Raw genomic sequence first — 27571 nt, forward strand, 5'->3', positions numbered from 1 at the left:
GATGAGCCGATTGCACGACCCCGTTGTCCGTGGATTCCTGTTTTGCTCGGGTCTTGGCTGCGTTCCCGGACATCCTGTCCCCACGGTTCCGGTCGTCGACCGCCAAGCACGGGGTGGTTCATTTCATATCGACTATGGCACACCCCACCACGCACGAGCACGCCGCCTGCCGCCTGATAAGCTACGTCTGGCATGGCAGGAGATCCGCACGATGGAGTCCTTGGGGATCGTCCGCCCTTCAAACAGCCCATGGGCGACCTCACCACATGGTCCCCAAGGTATGCGGGGGCTGGCGACCTTGCGGGGATTATCTCTGGTTGAATGCAGCTACCGCAACCGACCGATACCCCGTGCCCCACACCCAGGACTTCAACGCCTATTTGGTCGGGGCTACTATCTTTTCAAAAGTGGATTTGGTGCGGGGCTATAACCAGATCCCGGTCCACCTGGAGGATGTGCCCAGGACGGCAATCGTTACGCCGTTTGGGTTGTACAAGTTTGTGCAGATGCCGCTCGGCCTTAAGAACGCCACGCAGGCATTTCAACAGTTAATAGAAGGGGTGTGTCGTCTCGAGTTTGTGTTCATCTACTTCGACGATATCTTGGTGGCCAGCCGCTCACGGCAGAAGCACTGTGCCCAGCTCCGGCAGCTCTGTCAGCGACTCAGTGAGAATGGTTTGGCTATGAACCTCGTGAAGTACCGGTTTAGGGTGACCACCATCGACTTCCTCAGCCACCGCGTGACTTCACAAGATGCGGTTCCCCTGCCGGACAGGGTCGACACCATCAGCCAGTTTCCCCGTCCATACACTGTGTGCGGCCTGCTGCAGTTCGTCGGCCTGGTGGCCTCTTATCACCGTTTTGTGCCATCCGCGGCCCATATTATGCGGCCGTTGTATCAACTTCTGGCGGGTAGGCGTAAGGACGTCGAGTGGACCGACGAGGCGATGGCGGCATTTGACGGCGCGAAGGAGGCCCTTGCTCGGACTGCGCGGCTGGTTCACCCGCGGGAGGATGCCCCGACCGCCCTTACGGTGGACGCATCGGAGTCGGCGGTTGGCAGTCCCTGGCCTTCTTCAGCCGGCACCCTCAACAACGCCCAGAGGAAGTACAGCGCATTCGATCGAGAGCTCCTGGCTCTGAACCTGGCGGTGCACCACTTCCGCTACTTCCTGGAGGGCCGCCCATTTACCGCTTACATGGACCACAAGCCGCTCACCTTCGCCCTGGCAAAGGTTTCCGATACATGGTCTGCACGGCAGCAGCGGCAGTTGGCGTACATCTCGGAGTATACCACCTCCATCCGCTTCATCGAGGGGAAGGAGAACCGGGTGTTGTCCCGCCCCGCCGTCTACACCGTTTTTGAGGTGGTGCCCGGCATTGACTGTTCTGCCCTGGTGGAGGCTCAGCTCACGGATGATGAGATGCCCGCCTACCGGACTGCCGTCTCCAGCCTTCGCCTTGAGGATGTCCCTCAAGGCCCTGGAAGAGCAACAATACTTTGCGATGTGTCGTCCGGTCAGCAGCGCCCCATCGTCCCTGTCGCCAGACGGCTGTGGAAAGGTTGTCACCCATCCATCCTGGCGACAACGGCACTTGCGTTTGCTCGGTTCATGTGGCACGGTCTGCTCGGTTCATGTGCCACTGGGCACGTTTGCTCGGTTCATGTGCCACTGGGCCCGCACCTGCATTCTGTGCCAGACGGCAAAAATCCAGTGCCACGTCCAGGCGCCCCTCCAGGAGTTCAGTCCACCATGCCGGTGGTTCGACCACCTTCATGTGGACATTGTGGGGCCTCTCCCGCCGTCCCGGGGCATCACCCACCTCCTCACGGTGGTGGACCGCTTCACGCGGTGGCTGGAGGCCATACTGCTGGCCGATACCTCGACAGCTACGTGCGCTCATGGGTTGTCCATGCACTGGATTGCTCGTTTTGGGGTGCCGGTGGACATCTCCTTGGACCGGGGGCCTCTGAGCTGTGGTCGGCCATGGCTCACCTGTTGGTTGTGCGGCTGCAGCACACCACGGCCTCTCACCTGCAGGCAAACGGCCTGGTGGAAAGGCTCCACCGGCAGCTCAAGGCAGCGCTGAAGGCAAGACTCTCCAGCCCGGACTGGATGGATGCACTGCTGTGGGTCTTGCTGGACATCCGGACTGCGCCTAAGGAGGACTTGGCCTCATCTTCAGCATAGCTCGTTTACGGGTCGCCGCTCACGGTGCCCAGGGAGTTCTGCCCTCGGCGCCGTGGTAGCAGGGACCGCCCTCATCCACCCCACAGGGCCTTCGTGAGCAAGTTGCAAGGCTCGCACCCGTGCCGACGTCGCGTCATGGGACATTCTGCCTGCACGTGCCATCAGCCCTCCGGGACTGCCCCTATGTTTTCTCACACCGTGATGCCCACAGGACGCTGCTCCAGAGGCCGTATGAAGGCCCGTTCCGGGTGCTGGAGCATGGACAGACAACCTTTGTGTTGGACATGGGGGGCCGGCTGGAGGCCGTGTCGATTGACCGGTTAATGCCGGCACATTTGGACATTGACCAGCCGGTGCTGGTTGCCCAGCCTCGGCCGCGAGGTCGCCCCCCCCCCCCCTTCGCGGCTCCCTCCTGGGGTTGTACGCCCGCCTGTGAGTTTCGTGCCTCCTATTCTGGGGGGGGGGGTCCTATGGCGACTCCCAAGGGTCGGGCTATTCCTCTATCGAACCCCTCGGCACGGGAATGAACTAGCCCGGGGGCCCTTAGCTACAGGGATAAAGGGCAGGGGTTTAGGTGCGATTGTTCTCTTGCAGACCCGACTGGACAAGAGAACAACAGCGAATAAAATTTCTCCTGAAATACCTGGCACCTCACCTTCATTTCGTGCTTATCGCCACGCCACAATAATGTTATTTTTCCCAAAGAGAATTGAATACCTAAAGAGGGGCGATATTTTTTTCGGAAACATTGGGTATTAGTGAGACCACATCCAGAATGCACTGTACAAGGTTTGGTCCAGCATTGATCTCCTTGGCTAAAGATAGATGTTAATATATTAGAAACATTTCAGAGAAGCGTCCCCTAGGCTAATACCTGAAATGGCCGAGTTATCTTGTGAGGAAAGATTGGACAAGCTGGACTTTATTCATTGAATTTTAGAAGAGAGAAAGGTGGCGTGATTGAAATATATAAGTTTAGTTGTTTTGAAGGGATGAATGTTTGATCAGAGGGGATGCTATTGGGAGAATCTAGAATAAGCCGACTTTGTTTATAAATAGTTTCAAAGAAAGATCAGACAAATATTGTTCTTTGTGGGTTTCAAGCATTTGGAATCCTATTTCTATTGGAAGCAGAAATCTCAAATATTTTTTAAACAAACATTGATAGGTGATCAGCAAGGTGCAGAACATTTACAGCAGGAAGACAGAGCTGAAGTTACAATCAGACTATGACATTAAATGGCAGAGCAAGCTTGTGGTGCCAACTTTGATGTCACTCCAAAGACATACAGGTTTGTAGGTTAATTGGCTTGGTAAATGTAAAAATTGTCCCTAGTGGGTGTAGGATGGTGTTAATGTGTGGGGATCGCTGATCGGCGTGGACTCTGGACCGAAGGGCCTGTTTCCACGCTGTATCGCTAAACTAAACTATGGCATTATATTTTGCCTTGACATTGAAGAGATCGAGATTCAGAGTCAGCAATCAAATTTGCTAACCAGCTTCTGGAGGAGCTGTCAGATCACTTTTCTATTTGAGCAGAGCGTTGGGCACGGGTGAAGGCGGCTAAATAATATGTATAATCTAAATTCATCCATTAGCAGTAATCAATAGCAGAAATAATAGTTAGAAACATGCAAATTTTCTTTTTGTGTAAACAGAATAAGTCCGAACCAGATGTTGCCAGTGTTTATACTACACACAAATTTCATTTCACGTATTTCATAATGCCTTATTAACATCTATATTACTAAAAGTACGATCTTGACCGCTTTTGACTCACTGCAATGTGATTTCCCAGAGAACACCGCCACTTACGGCCGTCATTTTTGGCCACCTCGCTCAGAGCCCCTCTCCGCCGGACTGGACTGGAGGATTTTTCCCATCGATGAAAAATCAGAGAGATATTAATGTTTAAAAAATGTTTGCCATTCTCTCTGCTGCCCCTGCTGGTGGGAGGGGGAGGGACTATAAAACCCGGAAGTGGTGTGCCTCACTCAGTCTCTGCAAGATGGAGGAAGCGAGAGGGTCACGTCTCTCTGAGCCCTGAATAACACTGAACACATGTCTACTCAACTGTGAGTCCCCTTAATGTGGTTTGAAAATGAAAATATGATTGGTTTGAAGTAAAAAGGCATTGCATGCAAATGGTTGTTTGGGGGGGGGGGGGTTGGGTTGAAGTAAAAAGGCACTGCAAATGGTTGCTTGGGGGTTTTGGGTTGAAGTGAAAAGGCACTGCAAATGGTTGTTTGGGGGTTTTGGGTTGAAGTGAAAAGGCACTGCAAATGGTTGCTTGGGGGTTTTGGGTTGAAGTAAAAAGGCACTGCAAATGGTTGTTTGGAGGTTTTTGGTTGAAGTAAAAAGGCACTGCAAATGGTTGCTTGGGGGTTTGGGGTTGAAGTGAAAAGGCACTGCAAATGGTTACTTGAGGGTTTTGGGTTGAAGTAAAAGGCATTGCAAATGGTTGTTTGGAGGTTTTGGGTTGAAGTAAAAAGGCACTGCAAATGGTTGTTTGGGGGTTTTGGGTTGAAGTGAAAAGGCACTGCAAAGGGTTGTTTGGGGGTTTTGGGTTGAAGTGAAAAAGCACTGCAAATGGTTTTCTAAACTTGACAACTTCCTGTTTGCACTATATTGATTTTAGATAAAACACCACAACTTATGGCTGTGATTTTTGGCCATCTTACTCAGTCCCCCTCCGCTCATCAGGTGCAGAGGATTCTTCCTATCAATGATAAATAAAAGTGTTATTTGTGCTTTTAAAAATGTTGAGAATCTCTCTCCTGTCAATCATGCCAAGTAGACCACACCTTTTCCGGTGGGAGGGGGAGGGATTATAAAACCCGGAAGTGTGGGTGTGGCTCAGTCTCTGCATGATGGGGGAGGGAGAGGTCACGACTCTGAGCTGTGAATCAATTGAACACACTGAATGTCTACTGAACTGTTGAGTGTGGTGTTTTGTGTGGTTTTATGGTGGTTTCACCCTGCATTAAATGGTATGAAACTGCATTTGAATGTGGTGGCCTTGCACCCGCATGAAATGATATGAAACTGCATTTGAATTTGGTGGCCTTCCACCCTCCTTGAAATGGTATGAAACTGCACTTGAATTTGGTGGCCTTGCACCCTGCTTGAAGTGGTATGAAACTGCACTTGAATTTGGTGGCCTTGTACCCTGCTTGAAGTGGTTGGTAACGGCACTTGAATTCAGTGGCCTTGCACCCTGGTTGAAGTGGTAGAAAACTCAACCTGAATTTGGTGGCCTTGCACCCTGCTTGAAGTGGTATGAAACTGCAATTGAATGTTGTGGCCTTGTACCCTGCTCGAAGAGGTAAGAAACTGCACTTGAATTTGGTGGCCTTGCACCCTGCTTGAAATGGTAGGAAAATGGATTTGAATTTGGTGGCCTTGCATTCTGCTTGAAATGGAATTTCAAGGAATAGCCGTGAGTCAACTGCCAGCCCACCAGCCGTGAGTGAGCTGCCAGCACATCAGGCTTGAGGGACTGAGCTGCCACCCCATGAATCTATTTGGCCCACAATGTCCATACTAGCCCTCTGGAGTCCAGTAGTCACTGCAGTCAACAACACCCATACAAGTGCTCCAGAAAGCCCCCCTCCCCCACTGGCCACCAACATTGGAATTGGTGGAGAGATGGAATATTGCGTCGGGGGACCAGCCCAACGGGTCCCACTTAATCTAGTATTCTATTTCTTTCTCTCTGAAGTACACGTAGGTTTGCTGTGATGTGTTTCGATAACACACCTTGGATATAACGCAAAAGATGAATGAGGGAACATTATCTGCAAATACATAGGTCAAATCTGTTATAACATGATTTAGGATGGGAACTAGAGCCCCCCCCCCCACAGTAATCGGACAGAATTGTCTGTTAAGAAGGGCGGCCGGTGGCGCAGTGGTAATGTTGCTGCCTTACAGCACCAGAGATCCAGGTTTGTTCCTGACTACGGGTGCTTGTCGGTACGTTCTCCCTGTCACCTCTGTGGGTTTTCCCCGGGAGTTCTGGTTTCGTCCCACATTGTGTGTAGGATAGTGTTGATGTGTAGGGATCGCTGGTTAGCGCGGACTCGGTGGGCCGATTGGTCTGTTTTCACACTGTATCTCTAAAATTTAAAACCAAACTAAAATACAGCTGCTAGTTTAACCTTGGATGGCCATAGAAATTAACAGGCAATTTATTCTATTGACAGTAGTGCAACCATACTCTATTATACAAAGTAACATACAGCCTTTAGTATTTTCAGCTTGCAATAACAAAAATTAACATTGTATTGAAAAGACATTTATTTTTAAAAGTTCGGCAGGAAAAATATGAATCTAAAACTCTCTAGCTCCTGACTGCCTTTTCTCATTTACGCAATGATTTTTATAACCCAATTTTCTATGGCATTGGATTTCATAGAAATACAACTATCACATAATAGCACCTGTACTTATCTAACTTTTCCTGATATTTCTGTGACAAAGGCCTCAATTAATCCATGCAACCATGAGTTATATATTCAAATGCTACTGATTTATTCTCCACATTTTCTATTGGGTTTGTTACAACTTCAACACAGGTCACTCCGAGTTATGGGGGCGCAGGTTGCTTTTTCTAAAAATGATCTGCATTATGATTTTTCATAATGTAACTCTGTGTCATCTTCGCATATGTGAACAAACAAGAATTGGAAACAAAAATTGTGAGAGAAAACTGTTCTGTATCTCAAACTCTGTAAAGGTGAATTTCTGATACCGAAATTGCCATAATGTGGGGATTGCTGTATTTATGATTAGGTTTTCACCTTCCCCATAGTTAAAAAGATAAATATTCTGAACTTTTTTTTGTGACACATGTTTATGACTTTTGTATGCTTGGAGATAGTTTTGATTTTTTTTTTACTGTCTCAATTTTTCCATTTTCCCGATTTTAGACATGAACTTTGAGTCCAACCCTTCTGACCACCCAAGGGCCAGCACAATTTTCCTGAGCAAATCGCAGCCAGATGGTGAGTAGATTTAAACCAGATTAGATAGATGATTTCTGCATACTACTATTTCCTATTACCTCCCAGAATAACTTGTGCTTCTGAGAAATTCAGGCTGCTTCATTGTCATAATGAAAACACAATAAATGTGAGCGTCATATTGGAACAGTTATCTAATTTCCATAAGTAAACATAACCCAGTATCAGGGCATCAAACTTCATTCTTTTTGTAAAACAAATAATAGAACTATACCAGGCATTACCTCACCAAATTTTAACTGTAGTTTTAGATTTTTCTTTTAAACCGTTTAACCTACATATTGCTTTTAGGTCAAACTGGAATTATACTTTTTCATTCTCATTCAATGCTTTTCCCTCAAATGCTGAATTATTCAGTTATATGGCTAAGGAGACAAATCTGATATCCTCTTTGATCCCTATTAATGCTGAAATATAATGTGAAGGTTGTTTTTCCTTATTTGCCTTTAGAGCTGTCTGTCACCCCTAAGGAATGACCAGGACCGCAGGTTCCGATATGCCAGCAACCTGGGGGTCATGGTAACCAGCAATTCCGAAGGTAAAAATAATCTTCACATTGATGTTTCAGTAACTCAACCAAGTTAAATCCATTTATCTTTGAATCAAATTTGTGATGGAACTTTACTATTGAATTATCTTTTATTATTTTCGGTCAGGAAATTAATTTTTGTGATTTGAAAACTCAAGAGATTCCATGTTCCTTCCTCAGATGAGGTTGAGGTAGCCAAATGCAGCATACAAGAGGAAGATTTCACACCTACATCGCCCTTCACTGCACTGGGACATCCTAACACTCTTTAGAGCTATTTAAGTATAATCTTGTTGGAATTTGGGAAACATTGATAATTTTCACACATCCGAGTTGTACAAAAATAAATGTGAATCTGTTTTAGTTTATATTGGTTGGAGGGATAAAAATTGATTAAGTTACTTTGGAGTTCAGTTCAGTTTTTATTTGTCATATGTAGGTTAACACAGGGTCAACGGTACAATGAAATGTTTTTGACAAGACAACGTGTCACCTCAGGAATGATATATTAAGTGGGGCTAGGGGATCACAGAGCGTAGACTTGAATCCCAACACCTCGGCCAAAAGGTCGCACTCTCAACATCACTAATCCGTGAGTACTGCACTTCAAGATCTGAACCACATCTCTTGAATAAGACTAATCCTACCTCAGACTACCATGTTCATATCGAAGATAGATACAAAAAGCTGGAGTAACTCAGTGGGTCAAACAGCATCTCTGGAGAAATGGAAAAGGAGACGTTTCTGGTTGAGACCCTTCTTCAGACTGAGAGTCGGGGGAAAGGGAAATGAGAGATATCGACGGTGATGCTGAGTGATATAGAACAAATGAACGAAAGATATGCAAAAAAGTAAAGATGATAAAGGAAACAGGCCATTGTTTGCTGTGGCCTAGGTGAGAACGAGTACAGACTTGTTCATATTTCTGCTTTTCAAATAGGCAGTTCACCTCACTAATAACACTGACCATAATTTGGTGACTATATTGAAGTGTTCTTCAGTTAAATTGTAGCTATCACGCATGAAACATTGAATGCACCAGTTGCCTATGACAAGGAAAGTTCTTAATGTATTAATAATGTCAGTGTCATGCACCGTCAGACGCATCAGATGATACCGATGCAGGCATTTTTAGCACTTGGAAATCCTTATTTTCTGCTGTATCAGGTGAAGGCTCTAAGTGGGAATGTTACAAAATTTTGAGATTTAAAAAATCAAGCCTGTAATTTATTCCATCAGATAAAGCATAAAAATAACTTTAATTTGATACCTAATTCACTTTCATATCTTCAGTATTAAAAATGTTATGGTAATTTTCATACTCGGAAATTAGCATCGTGTTCCCTATTGCTTTTCCATTGACTTAACACAAAAGCTATGATCGAGGACGGTCAAAAGCCCATAACTTTCTTTAAAATTAAGAGAACTGAATGAAATTTTCAGTTATTATAGATTGAAGCATTCTGAAACAAATATGAAACATCTTACTTGGATGACCTGAAATTAAAGCATATAATTAGTTAGTTACCTAATTGTAGCTAACTACAAAATTGACCGTTATGACGGAAATCGTAATAAACACCGAGACTGCCTTGAAAATTCAAAAATGTGATATTCTAAAGATCAGAACTTTAATATTATTGTATTATATGCTGTAGGTTCATAAGAGACAGGTAAAGAAATTACTATTTCTAGCGAAAGACCGCCTTTATGGATAAGATCAGTTGCTACCTGGTACATTGACATATCATAATCAGTAGCACATCATCATACTCCTCAGATTGTAACCAATAAGCAACTATGTACACCTTGTTTTTCCTCAACTTTTTAATTTTGGCATTGTAATCTACAAGTTTTGCTCTTCAAACCACGCATGACATGCCTTTCTGCCCACTACTTTCCCATTAACAATGTCCTTTAGATCATCACATTTATAGTAGTCCAAATTCAGATAATCTCTGCAGTCTCTTTTGCTGGGCATTTGGATTGACAATTTTGCATTTCTTCTTTGGGACATCTGTTTAAAATGTAAAGAAAAAAAAAACACTGAACAGCATTAACAGAAACAAGTTATTATTTACCGTTTTAGAAAAAAAAGGTAGAAATTATTAAATTAAACGCTAAAACAAATAGTAAATACCCAACAAAAAAATCATATTCATTAGTTTCATCAAATCAATTAAATTCATCTAAATTCAATTACTAGATCTAAACATCTATCCATTTCTTAAGAGAAGGCTAAACATTTTAAATAGCCTAAGTATCCAAGTAACAAACATCCCATTCACACAAGAATTCACAATATAACGATTTTTAAATTTCACTTTGTCATATGCCAAATGGAAGGAATTTAATGTTTAATTCCCATAAATTAATCCAGAAACATCCACTCTCAAGATAATCAAAATCATTATTTTTTGTACAATGCATCTGACTAAAACTGTACTGTGGATATTTAGTGTGAAAATATTGATTATGGATAGGCAATAACACAAAATATAGATATTTAGATGTTCTTTTGACATGATTTTGCAAAAAAATAATGAATTTGATTATCTTGAGAGTGGATGTTTTGGGAATGTGATCAATTGGAATGTTGCCGTTGCCATAAATTTTAAGCCCATATTGGCATGCAAGACACGGCTGATTCGTATGTGGGCCTAAATAACATTTATCGCATCATAAGATTAAAATGAAGCCACACCAAAAAGCAAGATAATATGTTAAATAGACTAAATACCATTTGTTTTATCCTGATATTGCGATCCCCGATGTTGAAGGCGTTAGAAGTTGCGTTTAACTTCAATGCAGCGATGCAATCGTTCAGCGATTTAAAAAAAAAAAAACAGGAACGGAAGCGCTTATGATTTTTCTTCATCAGCTAGCATCCCGAAGAAATCCCTCTCCGACAACCAATACAAACCTGCATTTTAATCCCCCCCCCCACCCCCCTCCTCCCCAAACCTCCGGAATCGCATGCGCAGGCAGTGGCAGATATGCAGCGCCACTGATGGTAGGTTTTGTAACAACGCTACTCTAAGCTCATCCGAAGATTTGGGGACTCGTACACCAACCAAACTTCTGAGCACCGAGAGGCACGATAGAATCATTGAATTAACAGAGCACTCCGATCAATCACTTTCTGTTCTTTCCGAAAACCCTGCAAATTATTGTTTCCCAAGTGTCCATGAGATATTCCTTTGAACACATTGAGTCCGTTTCCACCAGCCACAGTGATTTCTAGTTTGTACTTATTCCTAGCAGCTTTATTTTGCATACTCTTTCTGCCCTTTGCTGACATTTTTTAATTAGGTGGATCTTGATCCTTCTGGCATCTCCCTGTCCATCATACCTATACCATGATCTTCTTCTACACTTTTAGGAAAAAAGCTTCTCTAGGAGGAGACCACTGTCACCCCACCCCCTCACCTGTCAGCTTTTCCAGTCTAACTTCCAACTGAGACTCTTGAAACTGGAATCATTCCAGAGAATCTGCACTCTGCCAGATCTTTATATCCTACCTAAAGTACAGTAATTCCATCTGATCTGCATCAAGGTCATGTTGAGCTGCTTTTGCTTTATTCGTTGAGCTCACATCTCTCTGTCAAAGTTTGCCGAATCGATTTCTGTCAATATCCTATTGTCTCTCTCTGCTCAGCCACTTTCAGTGCAAATATATCGCTTACATAGAACAGCTGACAAATTTCCATGTGAATCATGTGTACTTCAATTCTTAATAATGTTATCTACTAAGTGTCACTGAGTATTGCAGCAAAAATGGTATCTGTTAATGTCTGTTCATAGTTAAAAGCTGATTCATCCTATGCCACATGGATTGTTTTAAGTAGTAACGCTCTCCACTGGTTCAGAAAGATTTGGCTATAGATATTGATATTGCTTTTTTATTGTCGCATGTACTGAGATATACATTATGCTATCCAGTAAAATCATATTATACATGAATGTAACCACGTCATACACAAGTACAACGACAAGTATAAAGAGAAAAATACTAAAGCGCAGAATATTGTATTAGAGCATTATATATAGAGTTACAGCTGCAGAGAGAGCGTGGACAAAATGTACTCTGGTTGCAATGCAGTAGGGTGGGTGATTGGGACTACATCCTTATGAGTGGACTTTCAAGCCTTGATAGCAGTGCAGAAGAGGCTGTTCCTGAATCTGGTGGTACGTGCTTTTAAGTTTTTGTATCTTCTGCTCGACAGGAGAGGGAAGAAGAGTAAATGATTGGATGTAAATGATTATGTTTGCTGCTTACTTGAGGAAACATGAAGTGCAGATGGTATCAATCGTGATGGTGGGGGGGGGGGGGGGGGGGGGGGGGGGGGGGGGGAGGAAGGGCAGAGGTTAGACTAGTTTTTGTATAATGAGCTAGGCTACATCCACTATTTTCTTCACTTTCTTGTGGTCTTGGGCAGCGTTGTTGCTGTACTAAACTGTAGTGCATGCCCACAGGACACTTTCTGCGGTGCATCTGTAGAGGTGAGTCGTTGGGGACATGCTGAACTTCCTTAGTCTTCTGAGGACGTGGAGATGTTGGGTGTGCTTTCTTGGTTGTGACTTCAATGTGGTTGGTCAAGACCAACTTGGTGATGTTTATCCCTAGGAACTTGAAGCTCTCGAGCATCTCCTCTTTGTCGCCATTGATGATGACTGTGGCATGCACACTACCTTGTTTCCTGAAACAAGCTACTTTGTCCTGCTAATTAGAGAGGTTGATGTCTAGTTGGGCAAGTACCCCACTTCTTAACCTGTGCACATTATCTAGAAGCTGTAGTGCTGAGGTGCATAATGAAAATCTCACGTCCCACGGGGGTCTGAAGCTCGATCTCCCAAAGAGTTGTAATCATCATCATATTTAAAAATTGCAGTGTACCCCCACATTCTGGAAAGGTTGTATTCTTAGAAAAATGTCCTCATTGTCATTTTATGTAACGTGGACCCTTTTTTTCCCATTAAATCCCATGTTATGAGTGGAGATACTTTCTAAAGGAAGTTTTTCTCTCAATAGCAACACCCTCAGGATGCTGGTCTATGAGCATCTACTAGCGATACCACCATGCCGATAATACTTCAGGTGTATCATAATCTAAATTTTCAGTTTGTTTGCTGGTAGTATTTTTAGAGTTTCGTATAATTGACTTGATGTAATATGGGAATACACTCTGCCTGGATGATTACCTCCCAAACTCACAAGGTGGGAGCCAGGAACAGGAATTAGCCTAAAATGCTGTTTTTATGGTGGACTGGACTAAGTGGGACCCGTTGGTCACCCAATGCAACTCGTTCCCCAATGCAATATTCCACCACTCACCCGTTTCCTCCAACGCAACCCGTTCCCCCAACGCAATATTCCCCATCTCCCTCCTCCACCCTCCATCTCCCTCCTCCACCCCCCTCTCCCTCCTCCACCCCCCTCCCCTCCTCCTCCCTCCTCCACCCCCCCCCCCCCCCTCCCTCGCTCCCCCCTCTCCTCCCTCCTCCCCCCCCCCCCTCCCCCTCCCCCCTCTCTCTCCCTCTCCTTCCCCCCTTCCCTCCACCCCCCACCCCCCTCCACCCCCCTCCTCCCCACCCCCCCTCTCCCCCCCCCCCCTCCCCCCCCCTCCCTCCTCCTCCCCCCCCCTCCCTCCACACCCCCCCTCTCCCTCCTCCACCCCCCCTCTCCCTCCTCCACCCCCCCTCTCCCTCCTCCACCCCCCCTCTCCCTCCTCCTCCACCCCCCCCCTCCCTCCTCCACCCCCCCCCTCTCCACCCCGCCCTCCCCACCCCCCCCCCTCTCCCCCACCCCATCTCCCTCTACCACCACCCACTCCCCCATCTCCCCTCTACCCACCCCATCTCACCTCCTCGTCATCGTCCCTCATCCTCCTCCCATTCCCTGCCCCAGCTCCTACCCAGGCCGTAGAGCAGCGTCAGGGCCTGGTTCTCGTACTCGGCCCGGTCCTGGCTGTAGACTCCAGCCCATAAATCGGCCGCCGCGTGGGCTCCAGTCCAGGCACTGACTTCATCTCCGGGCTCGTCCCTGACCCCGGCCCAGGCTCGTCCTTGGTTCCAGCCCTGACGGCGGCTTCTTTCTCGGCCCCGGTCACAGCTCCATCCCAAGCCCTTGGCTCGACCCTCACTCCAGCACCAGGCTCGGCTCCAGCCCAGGCCCAGTCCCCGGGCTCATCTGTGGCACCCACCCTCCCAATCGGTTATCTGGCGGCCGCAGCTCGTTGGGCATCGCCAGCTGCCGCCATTCCTTCACCGCGGCGCCGGTGGCGACCTCCAGCCGACTTCTGCCTCTGCTTGCAACTGCTACGTGCTGCTGCACGACTGACAGCGGACACGGCCAATCAGTGCTGACAGGAAAGGAGGTCAATCCCGGCTGACAGGAAAGGAGGTCAATCTGTGGCGGGGACTGACGGGAGAGGAGACCAATCTGCACATGAGTTTTTTACGATATTTAAACCTTAATAACTTTTACAACATACCATCGATCGGAACAAAACTTGTTGCACTTGAGCACAGGAGAATGGTGAGTAAGGTGGCGAAAAAACTACGCAAACCGGAAGAGCACAAGATCTGAGTTTTAGTTATGTATAGATAGATAGATAGATATATATAGATGTAAGTACAGTTGGAAGACTGTACCTACACCTACTTCTGCGCTGTTTATTATAATGATTCTTCCATTGAGGAAAATCAGGATAGTCCTCCCAGTGATCTAGCTAGTATTTACCCTCCATCCATCGGTGAATTAATTTGTTTTCTCATTACTACTGTTTATTGGAGCTTGCCTTGCACAACTTGCCTGTGAAGCTTGCCCATGAACCATTGATTATACCTGAAAACTATTTAACTGGTTTTGAAGTCTATTATGATGTGTTGATTATGTGAGAGGCAGTAAATAACAAATTTACTGTAGCAACATGCTTGCAACGCTTCAGCTGTATCTGCTGTTCCCACGTTTAAATTGTATAAATCATAATCTAAAAATTGGCTCATTGAGTTGAGCAACTGATGTTTTAATTTCACTTCCGTTTTTGTTTTGTAAACAGTCAGAGAGAAGAGGAAGAGTAACCACATAAACCATGTAAGTGAAGTTATTGTAAACAAACTCTCTGCTCTACCATTTCAGCCATTCGGTCTTTCAATAGAACTTCAGACTTTCCCAAAAATGTATTGACATTTTCACTTCTGTTGACCCTTACTGAAAACACTCAAAATTTAGTTAGCCTAGATATGCAACTGTTGGTCAGTTCCCTTGTGCAATTTCAATATTTTGTTTTATCAATTTAATATTTAGTATATGTTTTAGCATAATCATTGTGATGAGGATAACTTTACACATGGTGCATGCTAGCCAATATCATCAAATTGAAAAAAAAGCCAAAAAAACTGAAGATCTGAAGTTGGAAATCTAAAATAAAAACAGAAAATGCAGAAAATACTCGGGCATATGTAATGTGTATGTTAATTCAGGTTGTATGCCGTAAGTAGAATATAAATGTCTGCAGCTTGCATTGTCCCAGGGGGGAGAGATGATCGACATATTTGTGATGTGTGGCATAATGTGTGCTGTGCTAGAATACCCGGCAGGGTGTCAGGGAAGGTTTTGGGTGCCACCTTGTGTCCGATATGTGCATTGGGATTTGAAAAGAAAACACATCTTTGATTTCTGCAACGAACATCGAACATTAAGTTGAAGATGACTGATATTGGTTTCTGTAGGCGCTAGAAATTAAATTGTAGGAAATTAGCATAAGAATGCATAACATTTTTGGCTCTAATTTTTATAAACACATTTATTTTAATATCTATTGGCATTTCCACTTAGACTTTCAAAAAGGACACAGGTATTTATCCACTTTGATATAATTTCAGGGCCACTGTCCTTTCAAAAGTATAATTTGCTGCATTAGGACAAAATATATTGAGTGAAAATAAGAGAAATGGTGCGGTGAATTGCGGATTGCTGAGGGCAGTTCCCACAAGAATGCCTGAGGATGTATAGAATTATTAAATACTGATTGTACATGATTCAAATCAAGTCATCCATAGTGTACAGGTAAAGTGTATAACATTTAGTGCCAGATAAAGTCTGATTAAAGATAGTTTGTAGGTCTCGAATGAGGTAGATGGAAGGTCAGGAACACCTGAGACGATGGTTCAGTTGCCTGATAACAGCTGGGATGAAATTGTCTCTGAATCAGGATATTAGTGGTTTAACATTTTTGTTGCTCTTGCCTGATGGGAGAGGGGAGAAGTGGGAGTGTTTAGGGTGAGACTAGATCATGATTATGCTGGTGGCCTTGTTGAGGCAGCATGAAATATAGATGGAGTCATTGGAAGGGAGTTCGGTTTGCATGATGGTCTGAACTACATCCATAACTCTTCAATTTCTTGCGATCTTGGATGGAACTGCTCCAAAGATGTGTCCTGATAAAAAGCTTTCTACGAAGCATCTGTAGAATTTGGTGAGGTTTGTTGGAGACATGCCGAAGTAGAGGCGTTGGTGTGCTTTCTTGGCCATTGCTTCGATGTGGCTGGTCCAGGCCAAATTGTTGGTAATATTTATTCCTAAGAAGTTGGAGTTTCCAACGATTTCTACTTCGGCGCCATCAGTTTATGTGTGTGAACATATGTATGTATGGGTGTGTGTACCGCTTCGTTTTCTGGTCGATTACAATCCTTTGTCTTGTTGTCATTGAGGGAGAGGTTGTTGCCTTGGCACCAGGTTATGAGGTTCTCAATATTCTTTCTGTACTCCACCTCGTTATTCGATATCCGGCCCACAACTGTGGTGTAATCTGCAAATTTGTAAATTGAGTTGGATTGGAATTTAGCAGCACAGTGAATAAGGGGTTTAGAAGGGGGGGGTGAGAACACATCCCAGTGTTGAGGATAATCACAGAGGGGGATTGGTCACCTATCCTCACTGATTGGGGTCTGTTGGTCAGCAAATTGAGTATCCAGTTGCAGGGATGAATGCCGACTCAAGTTCCACAAGTTTGGAGATGAGCATGAATGGGGATAATGGTACTGAAAACAGAACTGAAAACTGTTTTCAATGACGTAGATGTCCTTCTTAACCAGTTCTTTCAGGAATGAGTGTAGGGCTAGCGAGATGGCATCAGCTGTGGACTTGGGCTGTAGGCAAACTGCAGTGCATTAAAGCCTGAGATCTTGCTTTTTTTTTGGCACCAAAATGATGCCGTCGTCGGTGGGTATCTCAGAACAGAGTAGGGAGGATTAAAGATGTTCGTGAACACTCCCACTAGTTTTCCGTGCAGTTCCCAAGGGTACGGCCAGGGATTCCATCCGGGCCAGTTGCGTTCTGTGGGTTCACACTCAGGAAGGCCAATCTAACTTCTGCACAGTGATACTGGGAAAAGGTGCACTTGACTATGTCGAGATATTGTCACCTTCACGGCTTTCTGCTCAAAGCGAGCATAGAATGCATTAAGTTCATCATGGAGAGCCACACTATCACCAGTGATGCTGCCTCACTTTGCTTTGCAGCCAGTTATAGTATTCATGCCTTGCCACAGTCTGCCAGTGTCCGAGTGATTATAGTGGGACTCAAGTTTGTCCTGGTATGGCCTCTTGGCATTCCTGATGACATTTCAAAGATCGCAACAAGCTTTCTTGTACCGCTTGGGATCGATTGACTTGTATGTAGCAGTCATAACCTTCACCTGAGAATGTACCGCAAGGTTCGTCCATTGTTTCTGGTTGGGGAACATTCGGATTTTTTTCTTCGGCACACACTCCTCTCTGCACTTGTTGATTAAATCGGTCATGACAGTGGTGTACTCCTTCAGGTTAGCCGCAGATTCCTATATTACTGTATATCACAGAGTCATCATGTATTACTTGAGATTACATCATGTGATCTCAATTCACCAACTATTCTGCTCAATTATACAGTTTTTTCTAATTTTTAAAAAAACCCGACATTGTCTCATTGTTCATGCAATTTTTCATCTAGGTTTCACATTGTAATATCCTGATTTATTGTGTAATTCTAGATGTTGTGCTCATTCAGCAGTTTGTAACATAGACAAAGGAATAAAGCACATGCTTGGAGAATCACTACTTTTTTATGTTATTTGTAATAATATTTGAAAATATTATGTTATTTCCTGGGTAGGAAGGAACTGCAGATGCTGATTTACACCGAAGATAGACACAAAATGCTGGAGTAACTCAGCAGGACAGGCAGCATCTTTGGATAGAAGGAATGGGTGACGTTTCAGGTCTGAAGAAGGATCTTGACCCGAGACGTCATCTATTCTGTCCAGCTATGCTGCCTGTCCCATTGAGTTACCCCAGTATTTTGTGTCCATCTACAGTTTATTTTCTGATGGATCAAGAACTAACATTTGCAGAGATTTGGGAAGTGCCTGTTTATTTTCTTTAGGAGATTCCCTGCAATGAATATTGATCCTTTTTCTGGGTTTTTGTGGTGTCTTTGTTTATGTGAAAAGATCATACGTGGACAAATTCACAAGTAAGGATTAGGGTGCAATTTTTCAATTTAGCCACAATGATCCAGATCTATGTTTTAGCTCAGTGTCTCTATTTTAACTAGGTACTGCTTAACCTCTTGCTACTGCTACAATTGGAGATGAGTGTTAATTTCACAGTGATAGAAACTGCTTAGTAAAATTGACTCTTTTAAAATCTACAGCAAACTTGGAGTGGTTTGCAAGTTGAATAGGGTTTGAATTTTGTCACGTAAGAAGATACTAAAGTAGTGTTGTAGCAATCAAAGTAGTAGGTTGGATCAGGGAGTTCTGCAATATGGTGCAGAGTTGTGCAATATCATCAATTAGTTATGATGGAGATGCAAACTCTTATGGAGCACACTTGTTTATTTCACACAAATTGACTTGCTGTTCTACCAAGTTAAAAGTACTATAATGCAGTGACTTTATTTTATTTTATACAGGTATCTCCTGGTCAACTCAGTAAAAAATACAGCTCGTGTTCAACGATATTTATTGATGACAGCACTGTAAGCCAACCAAACCTGAAAAGCACAATTAAATGGTAAGATAATCAGCACATGCATTTTTTTTAATCAGGTCAAATTTAAAAAACAGTAAACCTAGCCTGACTTTGATCTGAAATGGTAAAAAAAAATACCCCTCCCCCACAGCTGATGCATGAACCACTGAGTTCTCCAGCAATTTGTTTTTTGCTTAAGTTTCTGTGCTTGCCCAATTGTGGAATACCATGCCCTCTAGTTTTTGTATTGATTAATAATCTTTTAAAATTATGTTGCAAGTTATCTGAGTAAATGATCCTTTATTAAAGTAGAGAGACCTGGTGGAGTAAAGCCAAGAACAGGACATAAATATATAAACACATTATTTGGGCTAAAGATGCTTGAGATGTAAACCATCAGATTAGGATGTAAAACCAAGGCATTTCTAGATGATCTGAAAGATCCCATGATATAATTTGAAAAGAGTGGAATGGTTTCCAAACTCATAGCCAAAATTTATTCATTAACCAACACCACAAGAGACAATTAAAATATTCATTAATTTCATATGCCATCTATGCAAATTCACCATGCAAATTGGTTATAATATTTAAAACAAGTTGTGCTTTTAGATTTATGAAGAAATCAGTGGCAATTCTGATTAGACAGGTAGTTCTGCTAGAACGTGTGTTTCCATATCACAAATGGATATAACACAATTGATGAATTAGGGCACAATATTTGTATAACGCGGGCCAAATTAGTTATAGTTCTATTTTTGATCAGGATATCCCCCCCACTTAAAAGTTACTTTGGAAAATGATTTTTTGTGTAACGTCCCTGTTTTAATCAGGAGCCATTGTCTCTTAAGGACACAACCTTTAGTATTTTTAGGTTGCAGTAACAAAAATAAACTTATAGCTATTAAAAATAACTTTTTGAAAATACTGCGGGGAAAATAAAATCTGTTCTCTCGAGTCAGGAATTCTAGCTTCTGCATAGTTTCTGCCCATTGACAGTTTTTTATAGCAGTTTTATAATAACGTAAAGGTTCATGGGAACAAAACATTTGTGTTAAAGCAAAACTGCCTGTATTGGCAAAATATTGATGCCACTACATCCTATTAACTGTACTACCTGTACCATTTTTCATTCAAGTACCACTGTTCAGTAAAATAACTGAATGTCTAATTTGACAGTAAATTAACTGAATGTCTAATTTAACAGTAAAGTAACAGGTGAGGTTGATGATATGGATGAAATGCTCTTTTGCAGTTGCTTTTTTCTTTGGTAAATTTGTACGTTTGATACCCAGACAAGTCTGAAAATTTTGGATTTTCCCAGATGTTGTAAACTATTGGGCATTTCTGGAAGTGTGGCTCACCTGAGTTCTCTGGCTTCTCACGATGTGTTAGACTGGTTTGAGTGACCAATCTGGCCTAAAGTACCCTGCCTTTCTTTGGAAGTGGATAATAAGAACATTCAGTAAAAAAAAAATCTTGCCTTTCTCTTCAAACTTTACTTTAATAGTTTACAACATCTGGGAAAATCCAAAATCTCTAGCCCCACAATGCTTGAGTTTAGCCATTGGACGTGTTAAGAGATGATGGGAAATTGCATTTGTTGATAGTATTGGTTTGTACTTAAATTTACAACAAGGCGCAGACTTTACCCATTTATTAACATTGTTTTTTTCTTAATAGCGTTACCCTGGCAATTTATTATCACACAAAGAACAGGTAATCTTACGTTTTTCAAATTATTCCTTTAGTGGCCATTAATTGTCCACTGCTCTCTTGTTCAAACTAATTTGTGTGATTATATAAAACGTTCCTTTTTCACTCCAAAAGAGCAGTCATACCAGTAAGTTCGGACTGCAAGTTTCCACTTCCATCCAATTTTTAAAAAATGATGAAAGATCATTTAGATTATTAATCATTAAGATTAATACTACATAACATTTTCAGTCGGTCTTATTAAAAAGTGGCAAAGGAAGCATTGCTATATAGGTATGTGTTTTGAGGGGTAGGATGGAGAGGCACCTAAAAATGAGTTGCGTAACTTTCCATTAAATATGTACAAATATTCTTCGGGGGAATGACAAGAAGAACACAATTCCTTTTTAAGGTTCAAGAACGTTGAAGGAATTCTTGATACCTAATTGATTTGATCCCCACCTGTGCAGATAGAGTGATCCGGTGGATTAGGTGAGGAAGGGTTTAATTGACAGTGGGTAGAAAAAGGGCCAAGATGCAGGAGACTAAAGGGTGACAGTGAGGAGAGAAGAGGACGAAAGGCGGGGCAGTGGGAGGGGCACCGAGTGGAAGGGGCCCCGGCCTAAAAGGGGGGAAAGAGAGGGGATAGAGTGGGAAATGGGCGAGTACCAGAGTGAACCTTTGAAAAGTTTTAACATGCTTTTCAATAAAATAAAAGATACATGGTGGAATACTTGACTGTAGGTTGTAGCTTGTATTCCAAGAGAGAGGCAAGCCCAGGTTCGTCTCAGGTCGATGTATATTTGAGGCAATGACCGAAGCCTTCGAAATGCCTTGTCTTCAAGGTACCATCTTATAAGAGACCGATGCCTTTGAAATGTGTCTACTAATTGATGAGACAAGCACAGGCTCGTCTGGTGGTGATGTGTATTGGCTGCATCTTTGACCATGACTAACATCTTTGGAATTGGACAAAGTGACACACCATGCAAATCCTTGTTCATTGAAGCGGTGGCGCGGGGAAGTCAAGTGTCTGGTGCGTACTTGACTGGTGTATCCCCATCACTTCCGCCGGCTGATGATCAGTAAAGCTTGAGTTGGTTTACCTAACGTTTTTGTGAGTTGTCTGTTTATTAAGAAGTGAACCTTATCAACTTAGGAAGGAGAGAGAGAGTAAATATAGTGTGACCTAAAATTGGAGAATTCAATGCTCATGCTGTTGTGAACTTATGGATGAAACCCTTTTAAAAAAACAGATCACATTGTGTGCCATAATGTTAAAAACTCAATGGTGGTCTCAGATTATAACAAGGATGGAATTCAATGCTATAACTGGCGAAATAATTTGGGGGATGATTCTACTTTTTAAAAAAAACAGCGATGCAATGTATACCTGAATTTGTGTTTTACTTAAGCTTTATATTGAACAGCTCTTACCAGAGCAGCAACATTTCCCCATGTGGTATGTGAATACAGTAATTAATGAAAAATTCGGAGTTATCATCAAAGTGGTTCAACATTAGAATCTCTCTGTGTCATGGCAACCAATGTTTGAACAATAATAAGTGGACCACGGGCAGAAGTTTGAACGAGATGCAGCAATTAATTTTTAGAAAAAAGTCAAATTTTCAGAAAGGTAAGACAAGTGTGAAGCCTCATGCATCGCACATAATGAGTGTGTATTTTAATTGGGTTAAGTCGCAACTCAATAGTTATAATATCGAATTATTATGAAAGTTTGGCAAAATTACACCAAATTTGCTGATCACAGCAAAGAGAACAATGCAGAATCTGGTCTGGTCCCTGTGGTCTTTACTTAGGGAGAGGAAGAGATGAATAAATCTGGAGACACAAGGCACGGTGGCACAGAGGCAGAGTTGTTGCTGATCAGAACCAGAGACCCGGGTTCGATCCTGAATGCGGGTGCTGACTGCACGGAGTTTTACGTTCTCCCCGTGACCTGCGTGCATTTTCTCCAGGACCTCCGGTTCTCTCCCACATTCCAAAGACGTACAAGTTTGTAGGCTAATTGGCTTGGTAACATTGTAAATTGTTTGCTAGTATGTAGGATAGAAACTAGTATGGGATCGTTGGTCAGCGTGGATCGGTGGGCCAAGGAGCCTGTTTCCCCGCGCTGTATCTCAAAACTAAAGGAACTGCAGGTGCCGGAATCTTGCGCAGAACACAAAATGCTGGAGTAACCCAGCGGGTCAGGCAGCATCACTGGAGCGCAGGGATAGGTGACGTTTCAGGTCGGTCTCTTCTTCAGAGGGAAGAATCTGATCACTATCCTCCTTATCTCAAAGACCTACAGGATCTGTATTTATTGGATTAAAGCGAAGATAGACACAACATGCTGGAGTAACTCAGCGGGACGGGCAGCATCTCTGGAGAGAAGGAATGGGAGATTAGATATCTTTTCAATCTACTGTAAATTTCCAAACTTTTCCAGTTTAATCTATGACAGCCAATTTGATTTTAATCATCCCCATTGATTAGTCATGGTGCAGTCACGGTGGCGCAGCGGTAGAGTTGCTGCCTTACAGCAAAATGCAGTGCCAGAGACCCGGGTTCGATCCCGACTACGGGTGCTGTCTGTACGGAGTTTGCACGTTCTCCCCGTGACCTGCGTGGGTTATCTCTGAGATCTTCGATTTCCTCCCTGACTCTAAAGACGTTCAGGTTTGTAGGCTAATTGGCTTGATAAAAGTGTTAAATTGTCCAAGTTGGCGATATGCAGAGTATTGCCCAGCCGATTACAAAAATTCAGAAGATCCAGAAGGATTACTTCAATGGGGATGATTAGCTGTTTTCAATGATAAGCACCTGTGCAACTCCTGTAACCATTTGCGCTGCGTAACTCTGGACTTTGCATCTTTCACTCACCCCTTGGGTTAGTGATCTTATTCATTGCCAAATAAAGCCATGTAAAGCTCTCATTTCTCCTACAGCAGTGGGCAAATCATTATAGTTTAACATCCACCACTGCTCTCAAATAAAAATGTTGCCCCATTCAACGCTGCAAAAGTAAAGTTTCTCCACGTGTTATTTTAATATTTTAAACAAAAACACAGACAGCTTGGGTGATGTCATTTTCATCAATTAACTCTCTTAATCTCTTAGTCATCTTCTGTCAATGACTCCAATTATTGCTGACTACTTGGATGTGAAATGTGTGGGGGGGAGAAATGAAACAATTATTTTAACTACTAATAATAGTCTGTTACGTGGGAAGTATTTGGAAATGAGTAAAGGAGAACAGTTGTATAAGAAGGAACTGCAGATGCTAGTTTAAACTGAAGATAGACACAAAATTTAGAGTAACTCAGCTGGACAGGCAGCATCTCTGGAGAGAAGGAATGGGCGACGTTTCGGTCGAGACCCTTCTTCAGACGGTTTATCGGCTTAAACCTGGCGATGATAACTCTTAATGAATGCCGTGCTGGTACATGAGAAATTGGACAGGTACATGGTTAGGAAAGGCCCAGAGAGATATGGGCCACGTACAGGCAGGTGGGACTAGCATAGGTGGGGCACCTTGGTCAGTAAAGACAGGCTGTGCCGAATGGCATGTTTCCATGCTGTCTGACTGTGACTGTTGGACCTTTATAAGAAACATAGAAAGTAGGCACAGGAGTAGGCTATTCGGCCCTTCGACCCACCACCGCCATCCAACATGATCATGGCTGATCGTCCAGAATCAGTACCCCGTTCCTGCTCTTTCCCCATATCCCTTGATTCTGTTTTTTTCTTCAATAAAAAAGAAAAATATTTTTTTTCTCTAAGGATCCATGGGCTGATCAAAAACCATGGGTAAAATACCATAAACATTGATCACGGAAACCAGACTCCTTCAAGGAGTTAACAGCACAAGGAAGGCAGAACAAAATTGGAGAAAAGTGGTCAGGAAAACATGCTGAAAAACATTTGCTGCAACCCCTATGCTGTTTATTGATTTATTCATATCTGGTATAAATGAATACTATAAAAACAGGCCTTAATGGTGTACTTTACCTAACAGAGAACACATATTCATTTTGCAGTAAATGCAATTCCACAGAGCAATAAATAATATATGCCTTGCTTCACCTCCTGTTTGTACAGTACCCAACTTATAACTTATATACACCACTCTCTGCAAGGCCAGAGTCAAGTCTGGAATATCTAGTACTTAGAGATACAGCGTGGGCACAAGCCCTTCGGCCCACTGACCATCAATCACCAAGTTCACTCTGGTTATATGCTATCCCCCTTTGGCACCCCCTTCCAACGCAACGAGGGACAATTTACAGCAGCCAATTATCCTACGAACCCATGCGTCTTTGCGATGTGGGAGGAAACCAGAGCACCCGGAGGAAACCCACGCGGTCATGGTGGGTGAAAGTGCAAACTTATATACACCACTCTCTGCAAGGCCAAAGTTTAAAGCAACTATTTTCTATGTCTTGCACCTATTTTCTATGTTTCTATAGAAGGCGGGTACAGGATACTGAGTTGGATGATCAGCCATGATATTGAATGGCGGTGCAGGCTCGAAGGGCTGAATAGCCTACACCTGCACCTATTTTCTATGTTTCTATGTTTCTAAACTCCACACAGACAGCCCCCGAGGTCAGGATTGAACCCGGGTCTCTGGCGTTGTGAGGCAGCAGCTCTACCAGCTGCGCCACCGTGTCGCCCTTTCAAAACTTGAAGAAATGCCAAGTAGAAATCTAAAATGGAAGAGTTCAATGACTCCAATGCACAACACCTCAAACAGATCTCAGGCTGATCGTGCAAACATCACACAGTCATTCCCATCACTCATTTGTGACACTGTTATAGTTGTAAAAGTATCCAGAATTTTTTTTTTTTTAATGACTTCAGAATTAAGGGACAGAAGTTTAGGGGTAACATGAGAGGGAACTTCTTTACTCAGAGAGTGGTAGCGGTGTGGAATGAGCTTCCAGTGGAAGTGGTGGAGGCAGGTTCATTGGTATCATTTAAAAATAAATTGGACTGGCATATGGATGAGAAGGGAATGGAGGGTTATGGTATGAGTGCAGGCAGGTGGGACTAAGGGAAAAATGTTGTTCGGCACGGACTTGTAGGGCCGAGATGACCTGTTTCCGTGCTGTAATTGTTATATGGTTAAAGCATCACTTTATAAAACATGTTTTATAAACCATGGAGAGGTTGACCATAAAAGCTGTTTCACATCTTCACTATTCAGTTTTCTTGACTATTTTTCAGAATGCTGCCTGGATCAAGGGATGGCAATCATCATCATGTTAGCCACGATGAGGTTGGATAAACCCTGGATTGGATTCTCCGGAATGCTGGATGAAACATAGAAAATAGGTGCAGGAGTAGGCCATTCGGCGAACCTGCATCGCCATTCAATATGATCATGATCGGGTCGAAACATTCGGGGTCACATGAGTGGTTTGTCTAAATCATAGATGCAAACATAACTGAGTGTGACTCTATTGATTGTATAGACACTAAGCATGTATCAAGAACTTTTGCAGTTTTAGTTTTGTATACAGATGCTGATTGACCTGCTGAGTTCCTCCAGCAGATTGTTCGTTGCTTCAGATTCCAGCTTCCGCAGTTTCTTCTCTCTATCTCTCTGCGTTTGAAAAGGGGTGAACACCACCATAGTACCTCGAGCCTCCTCTGTCATTCGCAGTGGCAATGGTCATCCCTGTTCATTTTCTTGTCCATTCCCAGATGTTCTGTATTCCTTCATATCTAATAATCTTATCTTCAGAGCCTTCATTATGCCCAGCAGCTTATAGTCAGAGGCATACAGAATGGGAACAGGCCCTTCGGCCCAACTTGCCCATGCCGACCAAGATGCCCCACCTACACACTAGTCCCACCTGCCTGTCCAAATGGCATTTAAATGTTGTTATACTACATCTTACAAACCTTTAGTCTTCATTTTCAAATATGACCTTTGTCCACCCATCTGCCGATTGAATCTCCCACCCTCCGCCTACCACTTGTCAGACTTTATCCATTCCCTACTTCTTTAGTTGCTTTCTCCTCCCACCCCCCATCCCCCATCCCCCCCCCCCCCCCCACTACAACCAGCCTGAGGAGATCCGACCCGAAACATCGCCTATCCATGTCCTCCACAGATGCCGCCTGACCCACTGAGTTCATCCAGCACCTTGTAAACCAGTGTTTAAGAAGGAACTGCAGATGGCCCGAAACGTTGCCTATTTCCTTCAGGGTTTCGGGCCGAAACGTTGCCTCTTTCCTTCGCTCCATAGATGCTGCTGCACCCGCTGAGTTTCTCCAGCATTTTTCTGTACCTTGTAAACCAGCCTCTGCTGTTCATAGTGTTCGAGATGAGCATTCATCTCCTTTCTGGATGAACAAGGTTCAAGATTACGCACGGTGGCGCAGCAGTAGAGTTACTGCCCTACGTCAGAGACCTGGGTTCAATCCCGACTTCTTCCCTTAATTGCTGTGAATCTGTTGCTTTTTAAAATCAGTAAAAAACTGAATCATGCGCTGAAATTTCACTTAAGCTCAAATGTTTATTGTGTGGACGGCTGGAATTCTTCTCACACATGTCTGTCTCATGTACCCTTCAAATAATTCTCATTACCCATAAAAACAAACAAATGTATACAACACAGCCAGAAGATACAATGATCAATTTATTGATTATTTTAATTCTTCTGAGGTCTCCGCAGATGTTGCCTGACCGATTGAGAATTTCAAGGATTTCCTTGTCATTATTTCAAATTTCATTCATCCACACCATTTGCCTTACATCAGCTATATTTTGCTTCTGTCAAGACAATTAATTTAAGATTTAATTTCTCTCTCGTGCTTTACTCAATGGGTAATAGAGACGCAGACCAAACAACTGCAGCGGTTGTGTGAAAAATAAATTCATTGCTAATTACGGCATCTTGTCTTTTTGTGGGATCATTGACATAACTGGGTGGTGGCAGTTTGTAGAGTTGCTGCCTCACAGCGCCAGGGACCCGGGTTCGATCCTGACCACGGGTGCTTGTCAGCACGGAGTTCTCCCCGTGGCCGGCGTGGGTTTTCTCCGGGTGCTCCGTTTTCCTCCGACATTCCAAAGACGCGCAGGTTTGGTGGATAATTGACT

The 27571-nt window shown here is 43.5% G+C and overlaps 1 protein-coding gene across 1 annotated transcript in view; it reads left to right on the forward strand.

Annotated features, from left to right (window-relative positions):
• Positions 1-27571, forward strand: part of ccnyl1 (cyclin Y-like 1) — a 116005-nt gene that overhangs the window by 10433 nt on the left and 78001 nt on the right. The window contains exons 2-5 of the mRNA XM_055638344.1: positions 7125-7199; positions 14808-14842; positions 18704-18804; positions 20446-20481. Coding sequence (XP_055494319.1) covers positions 7125-7199; positions 14808-14842; positions 18704-18804; positions 20446-20481 — 247 coding nt within the window. The remainder of the gene's footprint in view (positions 1-7124; positions 7200-14807; positions 14843-18703; positions 18805-20445; positions 20482-27571) is intronic.

This window comes from Leucoraja erinacea, chromosome 7, assembly GCF_028641065.1.
Source record: "Leucoraja erinacea ecotype New England chromosome 7, Leri_hhj_1, whole genome shotgun sequence".
Lineage (NCBI taxonomy): Eukaryota > Metazoa > Chordata > Chondrichthyes > Rajiformes > Rajidae > Leucoraja > Leucoraja erinaceus.